The 22,051-nt window shown below is 46.7% G+C and overlaps 1 protein-coding gene across 1 annotated transcript in view; it reads right to left on the bottom strand.

Annotated features, from left to right (window-relative positions):
• The window catches only part of LOC143956517 (tyrosinase-like), a 38,546-nt gene that overhangs the window by 15,763 nt on the left and 732 nt on the right, over positions 1 to 22,051 (bottom strand). The window contains exon 2 of the mRNA XM_077466718.1: positions 3,433 to 4,292. Within this exon, the coding sequence (XP_077322844.1) occupies positions 3,433 to 4,227 (795 nt within the window). The 5' untranslated portion in view covers positions 4,228 to 4,292. The remainder of the gene's footprint in view (positions 1 to 3,432; positions 4,293 to 22,051) is intronic.

Genomic DNA, 22,051 nt, shown 5'->3' on the forward strand with positions numbered 1-22,051 from the left:
GTGTGTGTGTGTGTTGATCAAGTGACAAGTTTTGGCCATATTTTATATATACCATGCTGCAATCAACGGCACGCAAGGGGTGGGTTTGAGCTTAGTTCTAATAGAAGAGCATAACAAGGACAGTATTGGTTATCAATAATGGGGAAGGAATTCACAGGTGGTTGTCATTGATAGAAAGGGGATTCCAGTTGGTCATAATTGATGGAGAGGGGATTCACAGATCATTATCAATGATAGGCAGGAGAGTCAAAGTGGTCATCCTTGGTGGAGAGGGAATTTCAAGATGGTCATCAATGATAAATGCTGATGACATGTTCAAAGGTTGAGGGACAATTCAGATAAGATATATATTAACATCTGTTCATAGAATATTAGCACTCTGATTAGTTGGGAACAACAGGCAGAAATAACACAAATTTTTAGTTTAGATATGTGCAGAATGGAAGAAATTTGTATATATTTGTTATGTTAATAATGTTTGTATATATTGTATATTGTGGATAGGTGACCCCATTTCATGATGTGGATTAGCATTTTCACACTGGTTCTTGTAAATAGAGGCATGCTGATTGCACACCTGTGGGCTGGGCTCATAAACATCCCAGGGATAGAGCTCAGGGTTCCCACTTGGAGACAGCTCCACCCAAGGAGACAGGAAGTCTCGCTGAGGAGTCAGGAGGATTCCGCCCTACAGTCACGAATCTGTGTGTGAATATTGGCAAGACACCCATGTTCTTTAGATAGACTGCAGGTGGCAGTTTGAACCCTGGGTAAGCTAGGAGAGAGCTTGACCCAAGCATACAGGCCTATGGAACAGACCTATGGCCTAGGCATGATGCCTGAAGCAGCTATGTCGTCCGTAGGTAAGCCAGGAGGCTGAATAACCATGATGCAATAATGGTGTGTAGAACCCTGTAGCTTAGCAGGGAGCTCCTCACAAATTTACTTGCCAGGGATAGTTTTCCTGGTTGATTGACACAGATCCATTGATTTCTCCCTAAGTATGGCCTTGTTGCTACTTTTCTCTTCTTCCACTAGGTGACTGGGTACTTGGTGGTACTAGATATGAGAAGGGCAACCCAAGGTCAGGTTATAAGTATATTGGGTATCTCAGCCAATGGGCAGGGGTTTTCTTGACTCCCTTGGCCTGCTGGGAGCACCTATATATTTTGGTGGAATCAGGCGATCTGCATTCTGTGCCACCCAGGCAGCTGTCTGGTTGAATGTGTGTCATGTGCCCTGGGTTGCTAGGCCAGAGATTGTGCCTATCCCGGGGCTATCTGGCTGCTGAGCTGTCTGAGGGCCTATCCAGAAGCAAGAGAGCAGCGCAGGGTTGGGATTGCAGCTTGCAGTCCAACCAAAAGTGACGGTTCTGTCGGGCCAGAGAACCCGTCAGTGGTCAGAGGTAGAAGGGAAGCTGTCGCCACAAAGGGACCAACCACCTGATTACCAGGGACCACAGTGAGTAACTGAAGCAAGTACCAGAGTAGTATTCTTACTGGTGTGGTTTTGAAATATGATACATTTTGTTTCCTTTTCTAACGAATTCCATATTTTTAGAACGATTCAAATTGGGAATGGTCGAGAAATGATCAACTGATTTGAATTGTGTGTGAAGGATAGCTAGTTGTTAAGCAGCAGGGCAGAAAAAGTCATCAGCTGTCAGCGGGCTTCCCTACTGACAGCTGAAATGTAAACAAAGCAATGCCGGCAATAGAAAATTCCACAAAAAATACAGTGTGGAGACACCCCCCCCACAATCAATACCAGGCCCTTCGGGTCTGGTATGGATTATAAGGGAAACTGCACACCAAAATAAAAGAAAAAAATGTGTGGTCCCCCCAAAATCCATACCAGGCCCTTATCCAAGCATGCAGCCCGGCAGGCAAGGAAAGGGGGCGAGCACCCCCCCTCCTGAGCCATACAAGTTCACATGCCCTAAACATGGGCATCCATTCATCCCCAAAAACCCTGACCGATGGTTGTGGGGGTCTACAGGCAGGGGGCTTATCGGAATCTGAAGTCCCCTTTAACTAGGGGATGTCCAAATGTCCAAATACATCGTACCCCAATCCATTCACCAAAAATGTGTAAAAAGTGAATAAAGACAGTAAACAAGTTAAAAAAACCTTAAACAATCTCCCTATGTAGATCCATCTCACGCCGCCCGCCCCACCACCGAACCTGAAAAAAAGAAAAACAAAAACCTCCGGCCTCGTTGAACATTCCCCGTGGACTACCTGCTCCTCCAACTGACATTTCCAAACTATGTAAGGGGTGGGGCCACCTGGTGATCCCGTCCCATTGTAACATCATCGACCCAGCATGTCCCTGGATGATGATGTCACAAGGGTGTGGGGTCACCTGCTGACATTATCGGGTGACTCTGCCCCTTAGCTATTTAAGAAATGTCAGGTGGAAGAGAAGGCAGTCCATGGGAAGCATTTCTGGATGGATCTACATCGAGGGACATTGTTATTTATTTATTAACTCTCATTTACTGTCTTTATTCACTTTTTACACATTTTTGGGTGAAAGGGGCTTCCAGTTTCCGATAACCCCCCTGCCTTCAGACCCCCACGACCCCCACAACCAACCCGACAGGGTTGTGGGGATGAGGCTGTTATAACCCCCCCCATGTAGAGGGCATGTTGCCTGGTGTGGCTCAGGACAAGGGGAAGCTTGCCCCCCCTTTCCTGGCCTACATGCTTGGATAAGGGTCCAGTATGTATTTTGGGTGGGACCCCAGAATGTTTTTTTTTATTTTGGCATGAGGTTCCCCTTAGAATCCATACCAGACCCAAAGGACTTGGTATTGATTGGGGGAGGGAAGACTCCGCTGTGTTTTTTTCTGGAATTTTCTATTGTTTTGTATACATTTCAGCTGTCAGTGGGGAAGCCAGCTGACAGCTGATGAGTGATTGTTGTTAAGGAGCTGCTTAACAACCAGCTATTCTTCACACAAAATTCGAATCGGTCAATCATTTTTCGACCACTCCGAATTCTAGTCATTTTGAAAATCTGGAATGCGTTGGAAAACGAATAAACAAAATTAATTTTAACGAATTTCAACAAAATTCGTTACTATTTAATTCAGATATTCAGATACATCCAAATCTCTGAATAACCAAAAATTCATCCGAATTTGTATTTGGACTGAAACTAATTGCACATGTCTAAATATTTTTTTAATAGAGACGGAAAAGGTTAAAGTCCCTGTTAGCTTTTTAATATTGTTCACATTTCTGTTCCAAATTTCCCCTCACTTCCTATCGGATGAAATTGTTTTCAACCCAACAAAGTTAGAGGAAATCTTCCTAATGAAGCCCAAGAGAGCAGGAAAAAACAGACAGAATTTCGAATTCCTTCCTACTTTTGGCTGCACTTACACTGTATACCTATTGTTAAAAATAGTTATAGTTTCCTATTTACCTTCCAAAAAGCAAAATGGGAGTATTGACTGAGAAACCCTTCAACATCATTATCTCCGAGGAAGGCATTGGTGCAGATTGAGCATTTTTTTTCTCCTCTCCAGTCCCAATAAGGAAGGGCAAAATTTTCATCCCCCGTCATGAGCTGAATTTGTCTCTCCAGGAAGAGGAGGCCCAATCGATGCCAACCGGGAAAAGCTGGACCTTGATGGGCGTAGTTTGTGCTATCATCAAAGGTCCCGTTCTTTAGAATTGGCTTTGTGGAGTAGTAATGGATCCAAGAAAAAACATCATAGATGGCGGCATCAACAAAGCGGTAAGTGTCTTTGTGGTGGCGGTCTCCGGTGTATAAGATAACAAAGTCCGGACTTTTTGTGATTTTGGCCAGCGCCAAGTAGCTGAAAAATCTTTTCCTTTCAAGCAAAGAAAGTTCTCGAATTTCCTTCCGCACTATTGTAATTTTACGATCACATTTTTCTCCAAAATGCCCGTACTTACAGTCACCGCAGCCGTAGCCGCTGTAGTTTCCATGGCACTCACAGGCATGGTTAAAGTAATACTTTGGCCAGCTTAGGCGGTCATCATTGTATTGGGGCAGGTGGCCAGATGCTCCCAAAACAGGCACAATCTGGTCACGGCATATGCCACGGCCTGAGCTGAAGCCACAGGGGCTGAGGTCCGTCCAAAGTGGGCAACAGGATTTGTTCTTCAAAGCCTCCTCTGTGACACAGACCCGTGGAAACTGAGCTTGGACCAAATCATAGCAAAGAACAAGGAAAACACAAAAGACAATCATGGCTTGCTGCAGAAAATTCAACACCTGGAGAAGACAGTGGAGCCAGAGGATTTACGAACTCTAGCCTAAATAAAAAAAAGAAAGGTGTTGTAAAATACAAAGCCCTTTAAACATATGGGAAATGATCATGTATATTCAGCAAGTAGACCTTTCACATTTTTACCTCCTTTTTTTTCCGTATTTTGCTTATTCAAATGAAAAAAATATATATATAAAATAATATACGGCACACAAAACAACATAAAAAATGTGTAAATCAAAATAAATAATACATAAAACTGCAATCTTGCATAATTCCTGTATCACTCTTTGCTCCAGGTGGCCTCTGATGCTGTCAAGTAGGGAGGACCCGAACACCCCCCGGTTCGGTTCGCACCAGAAACTGCGAACGGCCCGAAAATTTGCACGAACTTTAGAACCCCATTAAAGTCTATGGAAATCCAACGTTCGAAATCAAAAGTGCTAATTTTAAAAGCTAATATGCAAGTTATTGTCATAAAAAGGGTTTGGGGACCCAGCTCCTGCCCCGGGGACATGTATCAATGCAAAAAAAAGTTTTAAAAACTGCCGGTCTTTCTGAAGCACTGATTTTAATGGCGCTTAAAGTGAAAAAAAAAAAAGTGGCACGTGTTTCTCGTGTTTAGAACAGTCCCTGCACAAAATGAGATTTTGCATTTTTCACAGAAAAAAATAGTAATTTAAAACTGCTTACGGCTTTAATGTAATGTCTGGTCCCGGCAATATGGATGAAAATCATTGAGAAAAATGGCATGGGTACCTACCCCCCCCCCCCCCCACATCCATTACCAGCCCCTTTGAGTATTGTACAGATATTAAAGGGAACCTCGTACCCAAATTAAAAAAAGGAAAGGCGTGGGGCCCCAGGCCCTATATACTCAAAACAGCAGTATACAGGTGGTGCAAACAAGACAGGGACTGTGTAGGTTTGTTGTTAAGTAGAATCTGATTGTAATTTTGAACTGGTACATTTTTAAAGTGTAATTCCAGTCAAAAAATCTATTTTTAAGCTTTTTGGAAAACATAGGGAAGGGTTATCACCCCTGTATAATTTTTGTTGCTGTCTGTGCACCTCTTCAGAAGATTTTACCTCACTTTCTGTCCCAATGACCAATGTTTTTTTTCCCATATCAACTGGTGTTGCCACAACACTGTAAGCCCTCAAAGTGACTCTTGGTGGGCGCTGGAACGCCCTGCTGTGAACTATTATATCAAGAATTGTAATTACATGCCATTGTTGAACAGTGGTAGAAAAATTGGGCCTTTGGTGGTGGTGGTGCCATAATACTGTAATGCCGCGTACTCACGATCGGAATTCTCGTCGGAAAAAGCTCTGATGGTTTACCTGACGAAATTCGGCTCAAGCTGTCTTGCCTACACACGGTCACATCAAATTCCGATCATTTATAACGCGGTGACATACAACACGTACAACGGGACTAGAAAAAGGAAGTTCAATAGCCAGTAGCCAATAGCTTTTGTCTCGTAGTTGAATTTGAGCATGCGTGATTTTTGGCATGTCGGAATTGCATACACACGATCGGAATTACCGCTAGAATGTTTTTCCTTGGGGAAAATTGAGAACATGCTATCAATTTTTGGCTGGCGGAAATTCGGACAGCCAAATTCCGATGGAGCATACACACAGTCGTATTTTCCGATGAAAAGGTCTTTTTCTCTCCGGAATTCCGATCGCGTGTACATGGCATAAGTCCTCACAGTTACTCTTGGTGGGCTCTGGAACGGGCCCTGCTGTGAAATATTATATCAAGAATTGTAATTACATGCACCTGTTGAACAGGGGCAGAAAAATTGGGCCTTAGGCACTGGTGCCACAACACTGCGACTCCTCACAGAAACTCTAGTTGGAGAGCAGGAATGAGCCCTGCTACAAAGTATTGCATCAAAAATTGTAATTACACGCCCCTGTTAAACGGGCTGAAAAATTGGGCCTTAGGCACTGGTGCTGGTGTCACGACACTGCAACCCCTCACAGATACTCTAGTTGGAGCGCAGGAATGAGCCCTGCTGCAAAGTATTGCATCAAACATTGTAATTACATGCCTCTGTTAAACAGGGGCTGAAAATTTTGGCCTTAGCCACTGGTGGCGGCGCCCAGAACCAAAAATGTTCTTCCAAGCTATCAGCAGGATCATTGAGGAGGAAGAGGATAGTCAGTCAGCATAACAGGATAGTCACTCAGCATCAGCATAGGCAGTCTTGAAGGGATTACTGGATTACTGGAGTTGCCTGCGGTATAGGATCAGCAGAACACCAGCAATTGGGGTAGCTTTAGGTGCACACTGTGCAGATGACACAATACACCAACTGTAATTACTGGAGCTGCCTGTGATATAGGATCAGCAGAACACCAGCAATCGGGGTAGCTTTAGGTGCAAACTGTGCAGATGACACAGTACACCGACTGTAATTGCTACAGCTGTCTGCGGATAGAATCAGCAGAACACCAGCAATTGGGGTAGCTTTAGGCGTACACTGTGTAGATGAGAAAAAACACCTACTGTATTTGCTGCAGCAGCTGCCTGTGGTATAGGATCAGAAGAACACCAGCAATTGGGGTAGCTTTAGCTGCACACTGTGCAGGTGGCACAATACATCCACTGTAATTGCTACAGCTGCCTGAGGTATAGGACCATCAGAACACCAGCTATTGGGGTAGCTTTAGCCGTACACTGTGCAGGTGGCACAATACACCCACTGTAATTGCTACAACTGCCTGTGGTATAGGACCAGCAGAATACCAGCAATTGGGGTAGCTTTAGGTGTACACCGTGTGGGTGGCACAATACACCGACTGTAATTGTTACAGCTGCCTGCGGTATAGGACCAGCAGAACACCAGCAATTGTGGTAGTAGCTTTAGGTGTACACTGTGCAGATGACACAATACACCAACTGTAATTACTGGAGCTGCCTGCGGTATAGAATCAGCAGAACACCAGCAATTGGTGTAGCTTTAGGTGCAAACTGTGCAGATAACACAGTACACTGACTCTAATTGCTATAGCTGCCTGTGGTATAGGACCAGAAGAATGCCAGCAATTGCGGTGGCTTTAGGTGTACACTGTGAAGGTGGTACAATACACCAACTGTAATTGCTGCAGCAGCTGCCTGTGGTATAGGACCAGAAGAACACCACCAATTGGGGTAGCTTTAGGTGTACACTGTGCAGGTGGCACAATACACTGACTGGAATTGCAACAGCTTCAAAGGAAATTCAGACACTGTCTCTCTGTCTATCTCTCTCTCTCTTAGCCAACGCAACAGACTACGCAAGGCCACCACACAGGCAGCTTTATATAGTGTGGGCGTGTACTAAACCCCTTGAGCCATAATTGGCCACAGGCATCCAGCCTGTGGCCAATTATGACTCTCTTCACTAATGGCGCTGTGATTGGCCAAGCATGCGGGTCATAGTGCATGCTTGGCCAATCATCAGCCAGCAACGCACTGCGATGCCGCAGTGAATTATGGGCCATGAGCGCCACTCTAATTTGGCACGAACGGACCATAATGTTCGGATTTCGCGGAACGGGCGAACAGCTGATCGAGTCGAACATGGGTTCGACTCGAACATGGGTTCGACTCAAACACGCAGCTCATCCCTACTGTCAAGGTGACAAAACACGTTGGTACACTACTATTACTGAGTGAAACACTCAGTTTATTGAAGCTCTGTACACATTTAATTGGGGAGGGTACCTTATCAGGAGTAGTACACGAATCAGCCATACCATTATGACCACTGACTGGTAAAGGGAATAACATTTATTATCTCATTACAATGACACCTGAAATTGGGTGGGATATATTAGGCAGCAAGTAAACATGTTGCCCGTGAATTTGATGTGTTGAAAGCAGAAAAATAGACAAGTGTAAGGGTTTGAGGGACTTTTTTTAGCAAGGGACAAAATGTAATGGCTAGACAATAGGGTCAGAGCAACTCCAAAACTGCACCACTTGAGGGATGTTTCCATTCTGCAGTGGTCAGGACTGAACAAAAGTGGTCCAAGGAAGGAAAATCGGTGACAGGGTAATGAAAGGTCAAGGCTCATTCATGCATGTGGGGAGGGAAGGCTCATTGATGGAGGTGGGGAGGGAAGGCTCATTTACGGAGGTGGGGAGAAAAGGCTAACCCGTAGTAGTCTGGTCCAATAGAAGCGCTACCGAAGCTCAAAATGCTGAAGAAGATAATGCTGGCTCTGACAGAAAGGTGTCAGAAAACACAGAGCATCGCAGTTTGTTTTGTATGTTGCTGCTTAGCCGCAGACTGGTCTGGGTGCCCATGCTGACCCGTGTCCACAGACAAAAGCACCTACAATGGGCACGTGAGCTTCAGAACTGGACCACCCAAGCAATGAAAGAAAATGGTCTGGTCTGATGAATCGCATTTTCTTTTACATCATGTGAATGTCTGGGTGCCAAATACCACAGCATACCTTCAGAAGTTAAATGGAGTCCATGCCTGGATGGTTCAGGGCTGCAGGTTGGGAGTAAAGAGCCCGGGATCAGTGGGATGGGCCCAGCCGGGGGTCAGGGGGTCCTGTATCGTTTCTTGCATTGGGGCCCTGAAGGGTAGAGTTATGCTTCTGAGTGGGTGGGAATATTGTTATGGTTGATGGATGTAGATACCCCTTTCTTATTGAAGTAGAGGGGCTGATATCTAATTTTTAACCCCCTGTATACATTCCCCCACAACCACTGGGTCAGGGTTGTGGGGAAGAGGCCCTTGTCCCCATCGACATGGGATAAGGTGCTTTGCCAGTAAGGCCCCCTCCTGTTTTTTACATGTGAGGAGGACACTGTACCATTTTTATTTTCTGTTTGTTTTCTTTGAATTTATTTGCATGGGGCCCACTTGACATCCATACCAGACCCTAGTTAAGGTCTCAGGACTGTGGGGGGTCTATTCAAGTTGCAGTGAATGCATACTTGCCAACAGTCCTGATTTTCCTGGGACAATCCTGATTTTTGGACCCTCGTCCCAATTAAAATCCCAGGATTTTGCTTTTGTCTTGGGAAATCGGGACTGTTTTTGGCTAAAACAGCAGCAGGCTACAAAAAGATGTCCATCACCGCCACAAAGGACTCTTTGCCCGTGTGTTTAGTGGAGAGGGGAGGGGTAGCCAATCGGGTTATTCTCAGTGTACAAGTGGACAATTCTCTTGTACACTGAAGCTGATTGATTGCACAGATCAGAGGCGCCTCCCCTCTCCACTGAACACACAGGGAAAGACGGGAACTCATGTAGGTGCGGCCAACCCTCCGCCCTGTGTCCAATGAGAGGGGACACTAATGTAAGGAGGGGCTCCACTGATGGGGGCACTGATGTAAAGAGAGGCTCCACTGATGGGGACACTAATGGAAGGAGGGGCTCTGCTGATGGGGACACTGTTGCAAGAATGGGCTCCGCTGCTGGGGACACTGATGTAAGGAGGGGCTCCGCTGGGGACACTGATGTAAGGAGGGGCCCTGCTGGGGACACTGATGTAAGGAGGGGCTCCGCTGCTGGGGACACTGATGTAAGGAGGGGCTCCTCTGCTGGGGACACCTGATCTAAAAACGATCTCCACTGCTGGGGATAACAGATGTAAGGAAGGGCTATGCTGCTGGGGACACCTGATGTAAGGAGGGGCTCCACTAGGGGGATCTGATGTAAAGAGGGACTCTGTTGGGAATGTCTGACATAAGGAGGGACTCTACTAGGAATGCCTGATGTAAGGAGGGACTCTGCTGGGGCACCTGATGTAAGGAGGGATTCTGCTGAGAATGCCTGATGTAAGGAGGGATGCTGCTGGAGGCACCTGATGTAATGAGGGACTCTGCTGGGGGCACCTGATGTAAGGACGGACTCTGCTGAGAATGCCTGATGTAAGGAGGGACTCCGCTGGGGGAACCTGATGGCATCTGGTGGCAGGCAACATGGCAAGTGACACGCTCAGGGCTCCCACTGATTCTGCATTATGGTGAGTTGAACTATTTAATTTTGTATTACAATGTAATAATAGAAATCCTGACACCATAACAACCATGGTGCCAGGATGATTGAAGCGCTAACACCGGGTGTTCGGAGTATCTTTATCTGCTGATTGTTAAACTTTCTGGAATACACATATTTTTATTGTAGTGTAGAATCTGGGCCTGCTGCCCTCCATCCCTCTTTCTTTCCTTCCTTCTCTCTCCTTCCCTCCCTTCCTATCTCTTTCTTTCTCTCTCTCTCTTCCTCCCTCTTCCCCCATCCCTCGTTCATCTCAGACTCTAACCACATCCCCTTTAAGCCACGCCCAACATTCCTCTTAAACCACACCGATTTTTTGCTGCTGCGCTTACCGTATTTTTCTTTCCCCACTTTAACACGTCTACAACTGAATTCCCTGCCCCCTAATTATGACAAGACCCCACCTACAGGAAAAAAGTGTCCATATATATTTTTGTACAATGTTGGCAAATATGTGAATGTAGGTTTGCTTTACACTCTACTCCCCCTAGTCCCACAAACTGCATGGCCAGGGTAGACAAGATGTTCCACTTTCTTGAGACTGCCAACCATTAAGGATGAGCTGAACCTCCCCCCAGATTAGCACCAGAACTTGCGAACAGACCTAAACTTTGTGTGAACTTTAGAACCCTATTAAAGTCTATGGGACTCGAACGTTCAAAATCAAAAGTGCTAATTTGAAAGGCTAATATGCAAGTTATTGTCATAAAAAGTGTTTGGGGACCTGGGTCCTGCCCCAGGGGACATGTATCAATGCAAAAAAAAAAGTTTTAAAAACTGCAGTTTTTTCAGGAGCAGGGATTTTAATAATGCTTAAAGTGGAACAATAAAAGTGTAATATTCCTTTAAATTTCGTACCTGGGGAGTGTGTATACTATGCCTGTATGGGGAGCGTATGTTTGTTTCCCATGCTTAGAACTGTCCCTGCACAAAGTATAATTTCTGCAGGAAAAAAAGTCATTCTGATAGTCAGGTCTGGTAAGGATTTTAAGGGGAACTCCACGCTAAATAAAAAAAAAATGGAGTTCCCCCTAAAAATCCATACCAGATCCTTTATCCAAGCATGCAACCTGGCAGGCTGCAGGAAAAGAGGGGGGGCGAGAGAGCATCCCCCCCTCCTAAACCACACCAGGCCACATGCCCTCAACATTGGGAGGATGCTCCCAAAGCACCTTGTCCCCATGTTGATGAGGACAAGGGCCTCATTCCCACAACCCTGGCCTGTGGTTGTGGGGGTCTGCGGGCAGGGGTCTTATCAGGTCCCCAAACACTTTTTATGACAATAAGGTGCATATAAGCCTTTAAAATTAGCACTTTAGATTTCTCGCATAGACTTGTACAGGGTGTTCCGCGGCTTTTCGAATTTGCCACAAACACCCCAAATTGTTCACTGTTCGCCGAACAGGCAATGTTCGAGTCAAACATGAGTTCGATTCGAACTTGAAGCTCATCCCTACCAACCATTGTATACTCCACCCTTAACCTCACTTAACTTTACCTACAATTAACTAGACCACACTTGAGATGGAGTATAACTGGCCATAGCAGCCTTTTTACTCAAAAATATAAAATATATAACAATAATTTCACATAACAAAACTCCAACTATTAGTTGCTCCCCCTAGTGGTCTTTGACGGCACTTCCCAACTTAGCTCTGTTCCACTTCTACACAGCGGGCATTTTTCCATACTAAACCTCCAGCCATGTAACACCAGCTTGGAGACAACTTATTATCCACAGTGCAACCATTACCATCATCCAGCTAAACCATGTTAGCTGGAATACACCAGAGGGCCCATACCATCGATGAGTCCCTCACACTTCCATCTCGTAGGCTGTAGTGAGAGCCAGTGCTCGGAGTGGGAGCGTCAGTGGAGCTCCCGGCCCCGCCCCCGGACCTCTGTATTCCCCAGCCAGTATAGAGGGGGCGGGGCCGGGAGCTCCACTGACTCCTCCACTCCGAGCACTGGCTCTCACTACAGCCGCTCTGTTCCGAGCATACAGGCTGCACGGGGGCGGGGTCAGAGCGTCAGTGGAGCTCCCGGCCCCGCCCCCTCACAGCTGGCTAGCGCGGGAATACAGCCTCCAGTCCTCTTGTCCTCTGTGCACTCTGCAAAACCTTCATTGGGGCCCCAATTCACGGGTAACAGGGCCCCCCTACAAAGCATCAGTGGAGCCCCCGGCTGTTATAGTGAGAGCAGAGAATGGAATCCCTCTAAATGTATGTAGTGAGTTTGGCTGCTCAGGTATGTCCTTGCACCCATAAAATGCCTGACTGCTTAAACCCTGAGCTGTGTTATTCAACTGTCAAGCTGTGCATTACTGAAAATTCTCTGACCATCTCCTGTAGCATGTCCGCAGTCTCTGATTGTCTCCTGCAGTATGTCCGCAGTCTCTGATTGTCTCCTGCAGTATGTCCGCAGTCTCTGATTGTCTCCTGCAGTATGTCCGCAGTCTCTGATTGTCTCCTGCAGTATGTCTGCAGTCTTTGATTGTGTCCTGCAGTATGTCCGCAGTCTCTGATTGTCTCCTGCAGTATGTCCGCAGTCTCTGATTGTCTCCTGCAGTATGTCGGCAGTCTCTGATTGTCTCCTGCAGTATGTCCGCAGTCTCTGATTGTCTCCTGCAGTATTTCGCCAGTCTCTGATTGTCTCCTGCAGTATGTCGGCAGTCTCTGATTGTCTCCTACAGTATGTCGCCAGTCTCTGATTGTCTCCTGCAGTATGTCCCCAGTCTCTGATTGTCTCCTGCAGTATGTTGCCAGTCTCTGATTGTCTCCTGCAGTATGTCGCCAGTCTCTGATTGTCTCCTGCAGTATGTTGCCAGTCTCTGATTGTCTCCTGCAGTATGCCGCCAGTCTCTGATTGTCTCCTGCAGTATGTCCACAGTCTTTGATTGTCTCCTGCAGTATGTCCGCAGTCTTTGAGTGTCTCCTGTAGTATGTCCGCAGTCTTTGATTGTCTCCTGTAGTATGTCCGCAGTCTTTGATTGTCTCCTGCAGTATGTCGCCAGTCTCTGATTGTCTCCTGCAGTATGTCCCCAATCTTTGGTAATCTCCTGCAGTATGTCCGCAGTCTCTGATTGTCTCTTGTAGTATGTCCCCAGTCTCTGATTGTCTCCTGCAGTATGTCTGCAGTCTCTGAACCTCTCCTGTAATATGTCTGCACTCTCTGACACTCTCCTGTAGTATGTGTGTGTATTAATGTGCCCCTTTACTTGCTCAATTATTTAGGATTGCTCCACTGCTCAGTGAGAGGTAATGATGTGCATTAACCTGTAGCAACCAATCAGCGAACAGTAGTGATCTGCTTTAATCTCTAGTAGCCAATCAGTAAGTGGTAATGATGTGCATTAACCTCTAGCAACCAATCGGCAAGCAGAAATTATGTGTTGTAACCTCTAGCAACCAGCCAGCGAGCAGTAAGGATAGGCTGTAACCTCTGGCAAACAATTGCAATCACTGCGTGATCTGCTGCAGTAAACTGATTTTGAGTCTACCTGCTATTTTTTGTATGCCTCAATGGAGGAGGGGGTGGGCAAGAAAATGTTTACCCAGGGCCCAATCCAAATTAAAGACGGCCCTGCCTAAAGCCCAATTTTGGGGGCATGTAATTACAATTTTTGATCTAATATTTCACAGCAGGGCCCATTCCTCCACCCACCAAGAGTAACTGTGAGGACTTACAGTGTTGTGGAAACACCACCACCAAAGGCCTAATTACAAATGACTCCTACTTACAACCCCTAGGAAGGGAAATTCTCTCCTGTAAGCCCTTGATGGAATTCTGACGAAAAATGTCAGATCGAACCGTGTTGTCGGATAATCCGACTGTATGTGGGCTCCATCGGACGTTTTCCTTCCGAATATCTGACTGACAAAGTTTTAGAGCTTGGCTATAAAATTTTCCGACAACACGATCCGATTGGACCTTGTCCGATCGTTTGTAGAGAATTCCGATCGGACAAAGTGCCACGCATCAAATTCCTAGACTAAAGCTATTGGCTACTAGCCTGAACGTAGTCCCGTCGTAACGAAATAACGTCATCACGTTACCTACGATTGGATTTTCCGACAACTTTGTCCAACCGTGTGTATGCAACACAAGTTTCGGACAAAATCCATCAGATTGCGGGGTTCCCCTTAATATTAATACAAGACCCAAAGAGCCTGGTAATGGGCTGGGGGGTTACCCATGCTGTTTTTCTCAATAATTTTCATCCATATTGCCGGGACCAGACATTACATTACAGCCGCAAGCAGTTTTGAATTACGTTTATTCCTTTAGAAATGTAATTTTGTGCAGAGACTGTTCTAAACATGGGAAACATGCGCCACTTTACAGGCATACTATACACACCCCCCCCCCCCCCCCGGTACGATATTTAAAGGAATATTTCACTTTTATTTTTTCACTTTAAGCATCATTAAAATCACTGCTCCTGAAAAAAAATCAGTTTTTAAAACTTTTTTTTTTGCATTGATACATGTCCTCTGGGGCAGGACCCGGGTCCCCAAACCTTTATAAGGACAATAACTTGTATATTAGCCTTTAAAATTCACACTTTTGATTTCTCACGTTCAAAGCTTTAACGGTATTCAAAAGTTCATGCAAACTTTTGGTCCGTTTGCATGTTCTGGATGCGAACCGAACCGGGGGGTGTTTGGCTCATCCCTAGCCACCATCAAAGACCACCACAGCTAACAGGGGTGACCCCTTACCCTTGAGAGCTCCTCCACACTCTCAGAGCATGCTGAATCCCATCCTGCAACCCCAGGGATCATAAATCAATCCCCTCCACAGACAAGTGAACCCCATCCCTCCTGAGATAAAGCTGGTATCCTTCTCCAATTCCCTATGTCTTATCACCATACCCCCGTTCTGAATCACAAAAGTCCCACCATTTTGTTCACTTTAACACAGGCTTTGTTGATTCTGCCCACTGACCGCACCATTCGCATGTCCTCGCCACAATGTCGGACCACTCGACCAACATATCTGGGAAGTCTGTCCTCAACCGTAGGAAGTCAAACTTTACGTCCTTGATGAGCTCCCAGATGGACCGAAACCCCAGATTGTACCCACCGACATGGAGCACCACAATGCCCAGTGGCCTGTCCAGACATGCAAATGGATGCACTTCCGGTACAACCTTACTCCACACCATACCCAGCCATCCCAACATGCCTCCCCTCTGGAAATCCCCAGCTGTCTGCCATTAGGCCTAATGTCTGCACGCCTGGCCCCCCCAAAACACGTAAGAGTGGCCCATGATCCAGACGAGGCGCAGCTGATCTCCACCTGAAAGAAAGGAGCAAAAAACTATAGGATAACCAATAGACAAACCACATATGCTCACCCCATTTGATAAACATGACATATGCATGCTTGCCAAAAACACACACACACTCCTGTCTTATCTCTTCGACCACCAAATGCAGGCAAATGTAGGAAACTCTTTGAGTCCCTTCTACTAATCTGTTTAACAGCCGCCTCGTCCAACACACATAGTGCGGCCTCTGCTGCCGCCTCGATGCGGAAGGAGTGCAAAGTATATTGTGTGCCATCCAAACCCGCTGCTTTTAGGCATTTTCTAAATGCTACCACAAATTAGAACTTAGTCATTTGGGGACTCATCTCGTGGCCCATCAGAAACCAGACAAAGTCCCAGGAACTCCCAGGAACTCCCATACCACCCCCACCAGGCACACAGGAGAGCCCGGTAGAGAAAACAGCTGTATTCTGACACCCTTGCCACCCTGGTCCATCTTGGATAGGCGTAGCAACAACTAAATACTGTTTCCCTTGTAAACCACATCATGTGCCCCTAAGCCCCCTTGGACCTGCTTAGATGGGCTGACCAGTTCACTAATCCTGAAGGCTCCAAAATAAGCCAACGAAAATGCCACTTTCAACAATGCAACCTCGTAAGCCGATGTACACAACAATCCCAACCGAGCAACCAGTGTTTGTAGTTTGTCAAAAGATACAGGCCTCCGAACATCCCTGCGCCTACACATTCCATGATAACCTTTCATCGCCTGTCTTACCCAAAAATCCTTGGTCAAATCAACACTGCCCCATAATTTGAACAAGAGCGTCAGACCCGCCAGTTTTCGGTCCATGGCTGACACTGGAAACAAAATAGATGACTAGCAACTGTACCTCTGTGCCATCTGGATCCACCCCTGGCCTGCCTCACCAAGTCCCACCATTCCCACCATATCTTATTGTAGGCTTCCCTTTTGGCCTCACTCACCGACCTCCTGATCCATCCAGCAATCGCCCACAGCCATTGGGGACACGGAACCCCCTGTCAGGCTGCTGCCGGAGCTAGCTCTTGAAACTTGACCCACTGAAAGCGAGATAAAGCATCAGCCAACGTATTGTCCACCCCTGGGAGGTGTGCCGCATATAGAAAAATATTCAACTGTAGGCAACATACACACCAGGTGGTCTAACAGCCGTGCGACATGCTGTGATGACGCTGAGATGCGGTTAATAACTTGCACTACTCCCAGATTTTCACAATGCAATCTCACTTTCAAGTTCCTGAATGATTCACCCCATATTTCAATCGCTAATACTACTGGAAAGAGCTCCAGTAGCACCAGATTCTTTTGTAGGCCTGCCTCCAACCAAGAACTTTGCCAATGCCCGGCGTTCCAGTGACCCTGGTAGTACACGCCATACCCCGTTGACCCAGCAGTATCCGTAAACAGCTCCAACTCACCCACACCTTCAAATCCTCCCAATATTCCCTATTGACCTGAATAAAATGTGTGGGGGACTGGACCCCTGCAGTGGCTGCCGCCAGCGGCCAGCAAAACACCCTGCCCATAGGAATAATACAGCAAGCGAAATTCTATTTACCCAGCAAGGATTGCAGCTTCCTCAGCTGAATCTTGTGGAGCCCCAAGACCTCACTAATCTCCCCTTAAGCGATTCCAGTTTCTGCTCTGGTAAGCGACACGCCATGCGATCTGAGTCGATCACTATGCCTAGGAAGCTGAAAGCGGCGGTTGGGCCCTCTGTCTTGTCCTCCATCAATGGAATGCCGAATCTACCCGGCATGTGTTGCAATGTGGATAACAGTACCACACACACATTGGACAAAGGAGAACCCACACAGAGGAAGTCATACAAATAATGAATGACGTAATTAAGACCTGAAACGTCCCAAACCACCCACTCTATAAAGGAGCTTCATGTTTTGAACATTGCATACGAAATGGAGCAGCCCATTGGCAAGCCACAATCGATGTAAAATTCCCTTTGCCAGCAGCACCCAAACAGTCAAAAGCTGTCCAGATGGAGCAGAAGCAAGAGGAATGCAGACTCTATGTCAGATTTTGCCATCAGCACCCCCTTTCCGCAGCGGCGAGCCCAACCCACTGCCACATCAAAGGATGTGTAAGACACTGTGCACTCTTCCAGATCTATCGCATCATTGACTTATTAGGCCGAAACTTATTAGGCTCTTTTTTGGGCACCACTCCCAGCGGGGAAACCCCTAGCTCTGGAAGAGGCTGCTCCTGAACAGGGCGGACCATGCGACCCAATGCCACTTCCTTTCCCAATTTTTCCATGACCACCCATCCCCCCCCCCCCCCCCCGAAAGAAGCAAGTCAGATCGCAAATTCTTCGCCACCAGTGGCATAGTAGACAAGCAGCACAGAATACGAAAACCTTCAGAAAATTCCACCCCCAACTTTTACCCTGTTATCCTTAACCCCTTGATGTCCCCTTCTCACTCCAGTCATGGTGGCCCTCTGCTAGCTCCATTACTTTCCACTCACTCTGGGCCTCACTATTGCAATGCATCATTGGCAATATACAGCAATGAATATACAGTGAAACCTTGGTTAACGAGCAATGCGGTTAACGAGCAATGCGGTTAACGAGCATTTTGAAAAACAAGCTACTTTTTTTTATTTTTTTATTCTGACTCAGTTTGCGAGTGTTGTCTCACAAAACGAGCAGAATACACGCTAATGGGGTGTGCACTGCCACATTTGGCCAGAGGTGTGGGGGCGTGGCGACACTCAGAACAGTTTGGAGCCGTTTGGAAATATTCAGAAACACTCGGAAATACTCAGTTCCCAAGTGTTTCGAGTTCAGCCGAGTTGTCCCTGAGTATTTCCGAAGCTCTGCGGCACCCCCCCACCTCTGGCCACATGTGGTATTGCATGCAATAGAAAGCAATGCGGAACTAATTATCTTCGTTTCCATTGACTTCTATGGGGAAACTCGCTTTGATATGTGAGTGCTTTGGATTACAAGCATTCTCCTTGAATGGATTATGCTCGTAATCCAAGGTTCCACTGTAGTCCAGTATATAGCTCTCTAGTAGTACGTTATACTAGCAAACTCTTCTCCCTAAAAACTCTGCAGGCTGTTCTTCACCTTCACTAAACTCCAACACACTGATAGAGGGCTGCCAGGAAAGCTGGTCTATTGCAGTGTGTGCTGGGACTTTTGCTAAGAACCATCATTGGCCAAAGCGCAGAGGTCAGTGATTGTTTTTGGCATTGCATTGTGGGATGTTCAGCTAGGTAAATCAGACTGAATCCATACCTTAAAAAAAAAAAAAACCCGGAGCTTGTTCCTAATGAGAAGCTTTGTTCCTCTTTCTTGAGCATTGCACACTTATATCCTGGTACAAGAACATGCTAATCTGTCGGTGGGATGTCCATCTATGGTTCAAGACCACAGAGGAAAGCAAGTTTGATTCCACAGAGAGGAGATCATGAGATGCTTTATGACTACAAAAAAGTTTCGATGCAGCAAGTTCCAGCCTAGAAGGTGGTGAGATTGCACCTTGAGTAATGAGTGATATACATGGCTGAATTTATGGATCATCCAAGATTGCACATAGAGATATGGACAATTCATGTATGTTTTTTTTTTTTTTGTATATACACTTTTTTATATTTCTATATTTATTTGTGTTAAAGTGATACTAAAGTCTAGTTTTTGTTCGTTTATAAATATCAAACATGTTATGCTTACCTGCTCTGTGCAGTTGGTTTTGCACAGAGCAGCCCGGGTCCTCTTGTTGGACCCCTCGCCGGCACTCCTGGCACCTCCCCCCTGCTTCCTGTCCCACAGCAAGCAGCTTGCTATGGGGGTACCCGAGCTTAGCCACTGCTCTGTGTGTCCACTTAGATATGCGTCTCGGCCCCACCCTCTCTCTCTCCTCATTGGCTCACTGACCTTGATCCTGATCCTGCTGCTGTCTCAGCCAATGAGAAGGGAGAGCTGAGGGTCTCAGGCAACATCGCTGGATCGAGATGGGGCTCAGGTAAGTATTAGGGGGGCTGCTGCACACAGAAGGTTGTTTTTTTTTAATCTTAATGCATACAATGCATCTTCTGCCTTCAGAACCACTTTAATTTATATTTAATATTTTTGTTTAATTATTAAACCCCTTAGTGTTTTAGTTGTGCCCATTGAGCACAAAGGCTAAAAAGAAAAAAAAAAGTTCCCAGTAAAATATTTATTGAAATTCTTACCCCGTTACTTGCAGTTTACACCTTTTAATGCTGCTGGCTCCTGCAATCTCAGTGTGGCTTCTGTTAACTTACGGTTAACAGGGGACACAGTGCAGTCTCTAGTCAGTTGGTTAGCTTGGAAGGGGGAGGAGAAGGGAGGGATAGGAGAGTGCCTTGTCACCCTGGGCTACAGGGCTGTGTGTGTCTATTGAGGCACACAGCATAGGGTGACAGCTCTGGTGCCTGCATGCAAGGGTGGCTTTATAGGATGATGCAAGAGTGGAAGGCAGGGATGGGACAAGGGGCAGGCAGGAGAGGCCTCTTCCCCCGGGCACTTTAGCATAATTTGAGGTGGGGGGGGGGGGGGCGCCACAAGGAGATTGTGTGGGAGGGGACTTATGATAGTAGGGGGAATTAGTAGGGTGGCAGGGGGTACGTTTTGGTCTAGGAGAGGAAATTTAGGGAGGAGGGGTGCTAAAAGTGGTAATTTAGGGGGATTTTTGTTCGGAGGGGGATAAGAAGATGTGTGCTAGAAAGGGGGGGATTTTGGGAGAATTTGTGCTGGGGGGGGTGATTTGAAGTGGGTGGGGGGGGGGATGTGCACTAAGAGGGAAAATTTTAGGGGTAGAGGAATTGTGCTAGGATCGTTGATTTTGTTTTTTGTTTTTGGGGAGGGGGCAAAGACTGAGAGAGGAGATTTCAGCAGGGGGGGGGTAGATTTGTACTGGAAGGAGGGGAAATTTATACTTGGAGAGTAAGCATGCAGATTAGTGCTCAGTGCTTTTGTGAGGAGATGTTTGACACATAATACTCATACATTTTGAGGGGGGGTTCCAGGTTGGCATGTTCGCCCTGGGCTCTAGATGACCTTGTCCCAGCACTGGTGCCAGGACTTTTTTTCTCAGAGAATAGGTGCAGGTACTAACCGTCTCTTGGTTACCCTTCAGCAGCCAGCAACAGTAGATCCCTGATAACAACAACTGACCCATAGGTGTGCGCAGCCAAATTGCATTATGGTGTGCACCAGTGGTGCCCCTTCCATTAGGGGTGGATGGGCGCAGCCCCTCAATCTACATGCAGGGCCCCCGATGCATAAATTCCAATGAGGGGGGTTTGAAGCATGTGATTAGATCCAGAGGCTCTAATAGGCTTCAGAAAACCCACTGTTCCGCCCACCCCACCCAGTTGTGTAACAATAGCGAATGAATGTTGACTATTGTCACATTGATTCTCCTCCCGGTGAATTGTGAAGCGGGTCGAGGTTGGCCTTATGCCCCGTACACACGACCGGACTTTCCAGCAGAAAAGGTCCAACAGTCTTCCCGACAGACTTCCAATGGAGTTACGATGGACTTCCGACCTAACGGACTTTCCCACACACGAACGGACCAAAGTCCGTTCATTTTGAGCGTGATGACGTATGACGGGACTAGAAAAGGAAGTTCAATAGCCAGTAGCCAATAGCTGCCCTTGCGTCGTATTTGGTCTGTCGGACCAGCATACAAACGAACGGTTTTCCCAATAGAAATGGATTTCGTCGGACAGATTTGAAACTGAAACAGATTGTTCTATCTCTAGGTCCATCTGAATTTTTGAAGAAAAAAGTCAGATGAAGCCCACAAACGATCGAAATATCCAACGGAATGATTCAGTCTGACCTTTTCTGACGGAAAGTCCGGTCGTGTGTACGCGGCATTATGCTTTGCACATTTCGGCCGGTTCTTCATGAATTGGCCAATGAGAATCACTTCTTATGTCTGGAATCCCAGAAGAATGGAGCCTCAAAAGGATTCTCACTGACTCAGATTTTTTTTTTAGTTCAGTCTGTAAATTGTGTATGGACGGCTTTACCTTTTCACCTGTTTTGTGATAAGGTGAACCAACCCATTAAGAACATTGGCAATGCTACCATGCAGTGGCGTAACTAGAACCTTCAGGGCCCCGATGCAAGAAACCATGAAGGGCCCCCCTAAACCCCAGCCAGGGCCCGTCCCTCTGAGTCCGGCGGTGGAACTCCAGGGCGTGGTCACAGGTATGACCTTTGTGAGCCCTGTAGTTCCACCACTGGTATCAGTAGTTTTTTTTTATTATTTTATTTTTATTTTTAGGTGCCCCATTGGGGGACTGTCCCTAGGCAGGATGGGGTCCCCGTCCCCAGAATAGATGAGGTCCTTTTCTCCAGGGCAGATGAAGTTACTGCCCCCAGGTGAGAAGGGGTCCTTGTTCCCAGGAGAAGTGGGGGTCCCAGTCCCCACGTGAGAAGGGGTCCCTGTCCCCAGGGGGAGATGGAGCGG

This window comes from Lithobates pipiens, unplaced genomic scaffold (assembly GCF_037356315.1).
Source record: "Lithobates pipiens isolate NorthernLeopardFrog02 unplaced genomic scaffold, aLitPip1_a1.2 Scaffold_37, whole genome shotgun sequence".
NCBI lineage: Eukaryota > Metazoa > Chordata > Amphibia > Anura > Ranidae > Lithobates > Lithobates pipiens.